Genomic DNA, 11536 nt, shown 5'->3' with positions numbered 1-11536 from the left:
GTCTTGAGCAGTAGCAATCGCAGGTGAACAGAGAAAACCAGAATAGCTATATTCCAGGCTTCTAGTGCATACAACCCTCCCAAGCTATGCCAACATTCCAGAGTGGGAAAAAACATACCATCTAGGGATCTCCCCTTCTTCTAATTAAGCAGAAGAATTCCGAGAAAAAAAATAAGTGCCCTGCAAACATATTATCCCTCAGTCATTTTAGATGAGAAGAAACCAGAAAAACTAAAACAAAAACAAAAACAAAACCCTGGCAACATGAAAAAATAAAATACTTCAATACCTCCAAGGGATTACAATGGACCTACAATAGTGAACTCCAACTGCAAGGACATTGCATACAAGACAAAAAAGGAATTCAAAATACAGATGGCTACTAAAAAACTTGCATTTACAAAATAGTTGATAAAAATATTCCTCTGGATTGTACAAGAAGGGAGACAGGGACCACTGATAAGACATGGTATAGGATATTAATCAGACTTGGCTTCTTTCTCTCCTGCTTCGTCAGCGGCTGGATTCTCCTCAGTTTTAGTTTCTCCGTTTTCTGCTGGTAAATCTTTAGTTTCTTGGTTAGCCACTTCGGCCTGCTTTCCCTTTGCTCCTCTTTTCCCTTTCGGTTGCACTTTTTTGTCTGAAGATTTATCCCTTGCTGCTGCCTTTTTTGGCTTCGTTTCCACTTTCGCAGGAGCAGGTTTAGCTGACAACCGCGCCGACCTCCTCTTGGGCTCTTCCTTCCCCGCTCCTTCGGCAGAGCTGACCTTCCTCTTCGGCATCTTGGCGGCGGGCAGGGTGCGTGCCGGGTGCCTGCGGGCCGCGGCGCCGAGAGCCTTCACGAAGCTGCGCTGCCTGGCCACTACCGCTCCTCCCGCCGCCCGAGCTGCTGAGACCATTTTTAAGAAGGAGGGAATCCCACCTCATCCTATTTTTTAAGTGTAAATTGCTTTTTTTTTAAGAGGTGAAATCATTTGCTGGTTGTTTATTTTTTGGTACAACCAGAAAATAGTGTGGGATGTTGAATTAATGGGAGGCTTTGACTATGTTGGGTGTGAGCTTAACATTCCATAGATGGGGGTTAGTTTTTATATCCTGTAATACAAAGCATACTAAATGGCAGTGTGGAGTCCCAGTCCTGCATTGATGTGTGAACATTTTAAATTACTTCTATTCCATGTTGTTTTGTACTAGAATTGTTTCCTAAAGAAAACCACTCCCATGATCATGGCTCTCCGTGTCAGAACTATGTACACCCCTTAACATCTTTGGTTGTGGTGCTCCTGTTTTCCTAATAACTTTGTTGCTGTGCTGTGAAGGACTGAAAATCTGAGCATGTAGCATATGGTAATGAAGTGTGGATTGGTGGGACTTACCTAACAGCTTATCAGCATTTGAAGATACTGGTACTTGGTATCCTCTTAAGGAACATTTGCCTCCAAATTTTAATCTGGAAAGTCACTGGAATAAATGTTTAAAAAAGAATTACAATAAATGGCTTTTTAGATTTTGGGTACATACATTAAGAATTGTGTATACAAATTGAAATGTCTGTACTGATGCTCAACACAACCAATAAAATCTCAACTACAAAAGAAAAAAAAAAACAAAATACAGATGGCAAATAAGATGAAATGTAATTGAAGAGAAAGTGAAAACTAACAAAAAGAAGCCAAAAATATTTCAGGAAAATTAATGAAAAGGTCACAAAAGAAGTGTACACCATAAGAAAGGATATAATAGAACTTTAAAAGAGTAATTTAAGGTATTTCAAAATACAGCAGAAAGCTTCAGCAACTGGTTACCCCAAGGAGAAGAAACAATCTTAGAGCTCGAAGACAAAGCTATTGAGTAAAGCCAGTAATTTAAAGAGACAGAGAAGAGAAAAAAGGAAGAGTGATCACCTATAAAACTATGTGAAGTTAACTACATGTATCCCCAAAGGAGAAAAAGGAGCTAAAAACATGAAAAACCTATTTGAAGGAGTTATTAAGGAAAACATCCTTGGTATTGCTAGAGCCCCAAACAGCCAGATACCAAATGGTGATAGAACATAGAGAAGATTAATAGCAAATAGGACATATTCAAGACACATAGTAACCAACCTGACCAAAGTCAAAATGAAGCACAAAGTTCTATAAGCAGCAAGATGAAAGCAAAAAAAAAATAACAAACAAATAAAAACCCATCAGACTAACTGCACACCTCTCAGCAGAAACCTTACAAGCCAGAAGGGAGTGGTATCCCATCCTCAATATTCATGAAGAGTACAACTTCACATATCAAGGAACTAGAAGAGGAAGAGGAAACCAAACCCAGTGCCAGCAGAATAAAACAAATAACAAAGGTCCAAGGAAAACTAAACAACGTGGAAAACAATGCAAAACAAAATAATACCAAAGGTCAGCAAAACAAAAAGTTGGTTCATTGAAAAGATAAATAATAAATAAATAAGATTAACAAGAAGTCCATCACTGATGGACCTCTTATGAGATTAACCAAGAAGAGAAGAGAAAGGACCCAAATAAGCTCAATCGGAAATGGAAGAGGAGATATTACAGCTGATACCTGAGAAAAACAAGACATCATCTATGAGTAGTATGACAATCTCTATGCATATAAACTAGAAAATGTACAAATTCCTGGAAACATGCAACCTTTCAAGACTCAAGTAGGAAAAAATAGAACTCCTAAACAGACCAGTAATGAACATTAAGATTGAAGCATTAAAAAACTCTTTCAACAACAGCAACAATAACAGAAAGCCCCAAACCAGATAGATTCACAGCTAAATTCTATTAGACCTATAAAAACAACCAATACCCATGCTGCAGAAATTATTGCTTAACATTGAAAAGGAGAGAGTCCTCCCCAACTCATTGTACCCAGTCAGTATCATGTCTATCCCAAAACTAGGAAAGGACACAAGAGAAGAAAACTATAGACAAATATTCCCTATAAATATAGAAGCAAAAATCTTTAATAAAATATCAGCAAACTGAATTCAATAGCACTCAAAAAAAGAATCCACCATGACCAAGTGGGCTTCGTAACAGATACAATACTGGTTCAATATAAGTTTATGAATAAATGTGACTCACCACTTATTCATGGTATAAACAGGATACCATAAAACAAAGACCATATCATCATTTCAGTAGATGCAGAAAAAGCATTTATCAAAATCCAGCACCGTTTCATAATACAAAGTCTTATAAAACTAGGCATAGATGAAATAAATCTCAAAATTATAAAAGCTATATATGACAAACACATAGCCAACATTTTGCTGAATGGGGAAAAGTTGAAAGCATTTGCACCAAGAACTAGAGCAAGACAAGTATGCCCATTGTCACCACATCTATTCAACATAGTACTGGAAGTCCTAGGCAGAGCAATCAGGCAAGAGGAAGAAATAAAGGGTATCCAAATTAGGAAAGAGGAGGCTAAACTCTTGCTTTTTGCTGATGATATTAGCCTTTATCTAGAAAACCTCAAAGACCCACCAAGAGACTCCTGGAATTTGTAAGTAAGGTCAGCAAAGTTTCATATTATAAAATCAATGTATACAAATCAGTAGCATTTCTATACACCAATAACAGTCAAGGTGAGAGTCAAATCAAAGACTTACTACTATTCACATTAGCTACAAGAAAAAATAAAATATCTCAGAATATACTTAACCAAGGAGGTTAAAAAATCTCTGCAAGGAGAACTATGAAATATGGAAAAAAGGAATTGTAAATGACAAAATAAGGAGAAAAAACATATTACACTCATGGATTGTTAGAATCAACATTTTTTAAATGTTCATACTATCCAAAATGAATTACTGATTCAATGCAACCCCATCAAAATACCAATGGCATATTTCATAAGTCTAGAAAAATACTTCTATGCTTCATATGGAACCAGACAAGAGCCTGAAAAGCCAAAGCAATTCTTAGCAAAAAGAACAAAGTTGGAGGCCTCACAGTACCAGAATTCAAAATATAATACAAGGATATAGTAACAAAAACAGCATGGTATTGGTACATAAATAGAGACATGGACCAATGAAATAGAATAGAACCCAAGTATGAAATCCTCTAATTACAGCCAACTGATCTTTCACAAAGCAGACAACAGCATACACTGGGGAAAAGAAGCTCTATTCAATAAATTATGCTGAGACAATTAGATAGCTACGCACATAAGAATGAAATAGGACCCCAATCTCTTACCACTTCCCAAAACTAATTCAAAATGTATAAAAGACTTAAGTGTAAGACACGAAAAGATAAGACATTTAAAACAAAAATGTAGGACAAACTTCTCTATGTATGGGTCGAGGCAAAGAATTTATGACTAACAGCCACCAACCATAAAAATTAACAAATGAGATTATATTAAATAAAAAGCTTCTGCACAGCTAAAGAAGTAATCAAAAGAACAAATAGAAATCTATAGGATCAGAGAAAATATTTGCCATCTACACATCTGACAGAGGGCTAATATCCAGAATCACAAAGAACTCAAACAAATAAGCCAGAGAAAAATGAATATCCCTATTTAAATTATGGGCAAAAGACACGGACAAAAATTTTTCAGAACAGGATAGATAAATGGCCAATAAGCATATGAAAAATGCTCAACATCACTGATCATCAAGGAAATTCAAATTAAAACCGTACTCACATATCACCTTAGTCCTGTTAGAATGGATTTTATTAAAAAGCCACAAAACAATAGATGTTGGAGTAGATGCAGAAAGAAAGGAACACTTATATGCTATTAGTGAGAATGCAAATTGGCACAAACCCTATGGAAAACAGGATGGGAATTTCTCAAAGAATAAAAAAGTAGATCTACTATTTGATTAAAAAATCCCAGTTCTGGGTATTTTCCCAAAGGAAAAGAAGTAATTTTTTATCAAAAAGACACCTGCACTCAAATATTTATTGCAGCACAATTCATAATTGCAAAGATGGGGAATCTACCCAAATGCTCACCAATTCATTCATAGATTAACAAAATGGATTATCTGTATACCACGGAGTACTACTCAGTCATAAAAAAAGATGAATTAATGTCTTTTGCAGCAATTTGGATGAAATTGACCGCAATTATCCTAAGTGAAGTATCTCAAGGATGGATAAACAAACACCACATTGTCAACAGAAAAGAAGCCATACTCTGTACAATAATTTAAGGAGGCTTATGATGAGCCAAATTTTAGGACCAGGGCCCAGAGCCACACTCAAGAAGCCTTGGGCATGTGGACTTGAGGTAGTGGGGTTACAGTTCTATTCCAGACATTTTAGGGAGCAGGAATTATAGGCGAGGTCCTAAATCAATACCTGGAAAACAGACATTGGTTTGGCTGCCAAAGGTGGGACATGTGAAAGTAGTAATTTACCAATTCTAGGTGGGTTTAAAGATTGTTTAGCTGACTGTTGGCTGAAGGAATTAGGCCCTGTTTAAAGAACCACCAGTCAATGAAAAGGAAGGCTTAATGTTAAGGATCAGTTAATTATGACAAATTACCTGACAGATTCAAGTGGTTTCTTATGTATATTGATGACCTGCAGGTAGGTCTTGCAGAGCCTTAGGCCTGTTAATGAGTCACTAAGAAGGGCAGGGGGCAAGATAAGGCAGTCTGTTCTACATTCTCATGGCTAGCAACTCAGTTTTAGGAATCCTCTTGGCCAAGAAGGGGTCCAATCAGTCAATTGCCAAGGGGAGAGCCTTAAGATTTTATTTTAGTTCACAACATGTATTCTCCAATAAATTAAAAGTAATTGATGAGCACTCAGTGCATAGAGCAGTGGTTCAAACCTTCCTAATGTGGCCCTTTAATACAGTTCCTGTGGGTCGCTACCCACCAGTGGAGAACCGCTGGCATGGAGGAAAGTAAAAGTAATTGGAAGTCAAAGAGGTGGGAGGGGTGAGGAAGGGAAGGGCAAAAACCTACGTAATGTGTACTATGAATGCAATTTGGGTGATGGGCACATTTATAGCCCTCACTCAAGCATTGTAGCAAAAATATTTGTAGTCTCTTAAAATTCTTGAGGAAAAAGTGATTTAACTATAAATTGTACCAATGTCTTTACTTACTATTTTTTTGCTTTTCTTCTTTCTTTCTTTTTCTTCCTGAAGAACATTGTTCATTGTGGCTCTGCTAATGGTAGGTTTGCCTTTGTTTTTTCAAAATATGGGTATTTTTTCCTATCGTTCTAGAACGATAGTTTTTCAGGGAATATATTTTTGTTTACAATTTTATCTATGCACTATATCATTCTACTCTTTGTCTTTTATTAACTCTACAGGAAAACCTGTTTTTGTTTCACTTCTGTAGAAAATTTTTTTTATCTATTTGATAAGTCACCTTGTCTACTTTAGGGGAGAAAAAATATTATTTCCTTTACCTATTTTAGGTTTATAGATGAATCCTCTAAAATGAAAGATAGATCAACAAGAGAAAAGCATACATATTTATCTAAAATTTTAAATAACTCAGGAAAATTCAAAGAAATAATTAGACCTGAGTGGGTTTTTTTAGTAGGTTTGATGAAGAGTGGATAGTCATGAAAAAATACGATAGGCAGAAAGGGTGTAATCTAATGATAATAAGCTGAGGGTAAACTTAGAAAGTCCTGTTTACTCAGATTTATTTCCTTCCTTCCTCCCTCCCTCCCTCCCTCCCTTCCTTCCTTCCTGTCTCAAGCTGTAGTCCTGGGTACAGTGTTTTGGTGTCACAGCTCACAGCAACCTCAAACTCATGGGCTTAAGCAATTCTCTTGCCTCAGCCTCCCAAGTAGCTGGGACTACAGGTGCCCGCCACAACACCCAGCTATTTTTTTGGTGTTGTTACAGTTGCCATTGTTGTTTTTTAGCTGCCCAGGCCGGGTTTGAACCTGCCACCCTCCATGTATGTGGCCAGCGCCCTACCCACTGAGCTACAAGTAGTGCCTGCTCTTCTGTGTTTCTGTGTCTTCAGAGATAAGGATGCTTCTTTCTTTGGGGTATAAGGAGAGCACCTCTCACATAAGAGTTTTATGACCTGTGTCCTGCAAAGGCCAGACAATCCTTTCTAGGTTTTATGATATTCTTTAGGGAAGACAAATGGGGGAAGATCAGAGTGACCTTCCTGCTTCTACCATTTTCTCAAATTCCTTCAGCATAAAATATTTTGAGGTAGCATATCCTGAACCCCACCACTACTACTTTGTTCTTGTTCATGACAGTGATGTAGTATTGATTTAATTTTACAGTGTCCAATTCCTGTCCTATTTGAGTTATAATCCTTCCCTAGATTTCCCGAGACACCCTCCTACTTTATTTAAAAATACCCATTTTTACTTGAAGTAAGCTAATATGTGTATTAGCTTTCTTTTGGCACGTAATGAATTACTATAAATGAGGCAGTTTAAGCAACAGTTTGAGGTCAGAAGTCCAAGTGCAGTTACCTGGGCTGTTTGCTTAGGCTCTCACAAGGTGGTAGTGAAGGTGTTGGCAGTACAAATTCTCATGTGGAGCTCAGTGTTCTCTTCCAAACTCGTTCAGATTATTGGTAGAATTCAGTTCTTGCAATTGTAGGACTAAGATCCCTTGCTGACTGTCACCAGGCATCATTCTCAGCTCCTTGGAATCTCCCTGAATTTCTTGCCAAAAAGTTTCTTTAATTTTCAAAGTTGACACTAGAGGATATTCCTTGCATCAAACCCCTCTGATGCTTCAAATTTCTGAGGCCAGGAAGAGGCTTTTAAGAATACCCAGTGAAGGCCTTCTCATATTTTGGATAATCTTCCTTTTTAAAGACAATTGTGTTATGTAACAAACTAATTATGGGAACAAAATTCATCCTCCAAAGTTCCAAATCATGCATACTAAGGGGTAGAGTCCTGGAGGTCCATCTTAGAATTCTGCCTACCACAATAGGGGTATAGCAGTTATCAATGAGTTCTAATTAATTTAGAGAAACATATCAACAATAAAGTTTCTAGTAGGCAAAGTTTTAATAGGTATTTTTTTAATATACCCATGTAGATATTTTGAACTCTCATAAATATATATTTATTGGTATGCAACTGATTCATTTGGTTTAAAATTTAACATTGTATTGCTAACAAGTCAAATTTAAATAACAGAAGAAGAAGGGAAAACAGAGCGGAATCTATTTTTTAATTACAAAAAGAGCTCTGCTTCTGTATATATTAACTTAAGATTAAGACCTTTTTCCAGTTTGCTTATTATTGTTTCCTTTTTTATACCTTCGGCTGGGAAGATTTTTTTTTTTTTTTTTTGCAGTTTGTATATGTTATTGAATATTGTCTGGGCAACACGTGGTTTTTTTTTTTTTTTTTTTTTGGCTGGGAAGATTTTATCCCAGGTATGGGCTTGCTGCTTTCCTCCATTAGAAAGGATGGCCAATTGAATTCCCTCCTAAGCTCTTTACTTAAACTTGGCAGGCAGTTAACCTGACCCCGGTATTGCTGGGAAATATCAGGGTCTGGATGAGAATACAGATCCTTCCCCTGATCCTTCTTTACCCTGAAGATTTAACCATCTTCTATGTATGGTCCAGTGTTTGATTTCATTCAAAAAGGCAGCTGATGAGAATAGTGTAAGACACAAGTATCTTTCTTTGACGTCTATGTCAGTTCATAGTATATATCCATTGAAGAAGAAACAAAATTTAGATAATATATTTTGTGCCACTTAGTATTTTGAGCGAAGGATCAAAGTTTTGGAATTTTGTTGTTGTTGTTAGAAATGGACCCATAGAGGGATGGCTTGAATTCATCACTTTCCTCTATCCCAATACTCACGCATAAAGAAAATCTCTTTTCCTTAACAGCTTTTTGAGGTTTCCAAATAGTAAAGTCACCTTAGAACTAACAACCGAACCAAATGGGCCTCGTCACATATAGTCCTGGTTGTATCGTCCCAAGGCGCAGGAAGGCAGATGCTGAAAGGCGCTCTCTTAAGGCGGACGAAGTGAAGCGTTTGTCCTCAGAAACCTTTTGAGGGGACAGTCTAAGTTTTGCTGTCTTTGAGAAGTTTAATGAAGTCTGCGATCCTGTTTTATTTGTAGGAAAGGGCGTTGGCTCATGCCCACTCGGTCCCCCTCTAGAGTTTGGTGGCGGCTGTTGGTTACAGAGCGAAAGGAGAAGGGGTGGGTGGGGCGCCGCCGGGCGGCCGGGGCGCAGAGCCCCGCAGAGCTGCGCTGGCGCGGGAGGCCCCGAGCCCCGGGGGCGGGAGCCGGAGGGCCCGGCCCGCCGCTCGCTGCCCGGCTCCGCCGCCGCCGCGGTTGCCTGGCGACCACGTAACGGACCCCGAGGGCCTCGGCCGCGCCGACGCGGAGCCGGCAGGGTTAGCGGGCGCGGCGCGTGGAGACAGGCAGAGCCGGTGAGTCGGGCGCTCTCCCCTCGGCCCGGGTCGCAGCCGGGCAGCGCCCCCTCCCCGGCCGCCCCCTGCGCGGCCCCCGCCCCGCCCCGGCGAGTTGAGCCCTGTGCCCACCCCCGCTCCGGACGCGGCCGGAGCCCCAGCCAGCGAGTCCGAGGCGATTCCCGCGGCCCGGGGAAGGGACGCGGCGACTCCCCCCGCCGGCCGCCGGCTGAACTTCACCATGTCTGCGGCTGCCTCCCTGAGCCTCTTTTTCTTCTTTTAAAGTAATTACTTCTACCTTTCCTTTGGCTTATAAGGCCGCCTTGTGGTGGCTCTTGTATTATTCTTTAAAGCTGTTGACTGATTTCATCTTTTGGTATTTCATTTTTCAAATAATATTTGCTCCATCAACTCAAATACGTGCACTGAACAGCTTCCTGGGAGAAGAGCCTGGGAATTTTGTTTTGATTTGCTCGAAAGCGCCCCAAATGAGATGATCCCCTCCAGCACCTCCCTCCCTACAGATGACGGGATGTTCAGAACTGATATATAATTTAACCAAAGTGAGACCCAGCAAACTTTAGATCCAGGAAACGAAAGGTTTCCTGACACTAAATTCAAAGTATTTTAAAAAATTATTTTCTTAACATTGATCTGGTACTCAGTATTTGTGGATTGGTATGGTAACTTCTCACTCTGCTTATCATTGGATGACCTATTGTGTATTTCTCTGGGTATCTTGGCCCAAGTGTAGCATTCTTGCTATCCCCCACCCCCCATATTGTTTCTAGGTCCTGTTATGTGCCTTTATGTTTCAGCACACCACTTAACCACATTTAAGAAATTACAGACAAATGGAGGACTAATTGCAAGACACATCTGACAATCTTCTATAGGACTTCCAGCTGCTTAGTTTACATTGAATTATTATCTAGACCAGCGGTTCTCAAACTGTGGGTCGCGACCCCTTTTGGGGTCTCCTGCATATTAAATATTTACATTACGATTCATAACAGTAGCAAAATTACAGTTATGAAATAGCAATAAAATAATATTATGGTTGGGGTTCACCACAACATGAGGAACTGTATTAAAGGGTCCTGTCATTTGAGAACCACTGATCTAGACATTTATATCTGGGGTTAGGGCATTTCTATCTTGAATATATAATACTTATTAATTGCACTCTTGAGACTTTCTTATAAACCATGTGTGGCTAACTTCCGGGCCGGGTCCCTGCTGGTAGCTACCAGAGCTCTCATCTGCAGCCCACCCTTCTCTTACTGTTCCCGCCTCACCCTCAATACAACTGCAGTCTCAAGTGATTCTCAAGAGTTTTTCTTCCTTTTGTATTCTCTGTCACAGTGAGTGTTGTTTGCATTCTTTCTTTTTCCTTTAAATATGGACTTCATTTTCACACTTATTCTACCAGGCTAGAACCACGATTTCCAAGTGCTCTGGGCTCACAGATTCCCAACCTTGTACCTAAAAAGAAAATCTAGAAATACCCTGGATGGACTCTCTTCTCCCCGTCTCTAGAGAATTCATGCTGGGATCGGGGCTGCCATTATTGACAGCAATCTGTCAGACCATGAGTGGGAAAACAATTTCTCAAAAGAAATGAGTCCTCATTCATTTAAAGGAAAGAGGGTTTCTGGAAAAAAAAATGAAAAAGAAAAAAATAAAAACTTCTACCCAGAGTTTATCTAGGCATATGGAACTGACTGTTAATGAGAATATTGTGTACTAATATACTAGATCCTGGATTTCAGACAAAATGGAAAGGAAGATGATGTATATGGTAAGAAGGGAAAAGGAGAGAGATAAAGCAGGTGGAATATTTAAAATAGTTGAAGAATTTGTGTTGCGATAGGTAATTAGACTGATCATTTTATATGTATTTGGATTATATATCTGGTGGAAAGTAGTATGCATACGAGCAGATGTTTGTGCCCTAATGGCCATGGTATGCTTTCTGCACAGTAATACATTAGTAAGACACGTGGCATTTAAAAGTTGAAACTGACCTTTTAACCTTATTTATATTGCTGTGAAAATAGACAAAAGACCCCTGAAGTGGGAACAAGCAAAAGCTACTCATTCGAAAATTGCTGTAGGAAGGGAATCAATGACCATCACATGTTTGGGCAGAGACTCAAAGCCAATC

The 11536-nt window shown here is 39.2% G+C and overlaps 1 protein-coding gene across 1 annotated transcript; it reads right to left on the bottom strand.

Moving 5' to 3' along the window:
• Positions 1-384: 384 nt before the first annotated feature.
• On the bottom strand, positions 385-891 carry LOC128571843 (non-histone chromosomal protein HMG-14-like). Its single transcript, XM_053571624.1, has one exon. It carries the CDS (start codon positions 780-782, stop codon positions 480-482), a length of 303 nt encoding a protein of 100 aa, XP_053427599.1. The 5' UTR covers positions 783-891; the 3' UTR covers positions 385-479.
• Between the last annotated feature and the right edge of the window lie 10645 nt (positions 892-11536).

This window comes from Nycticebus coucang, chromosome 19 (genome assembly GCF_027406575.1).
Source record: "Nycticebus coucang isolate mNycCou1 chromosome 19, mNycCou1.pri, whole genome shotgun sequence".
NCBI classification, from domain to species: domain Eukaryota; kingdom Metazoa; phylum Chordata; class Mammalia; order Primates; family Lorisidae; genus Nycticebus; species Nycticebus coucang.
Note: the sequence above shows the minus strand (reverse complement) of the source record. Positions and strands in the feature narration are given on the sequence as shown.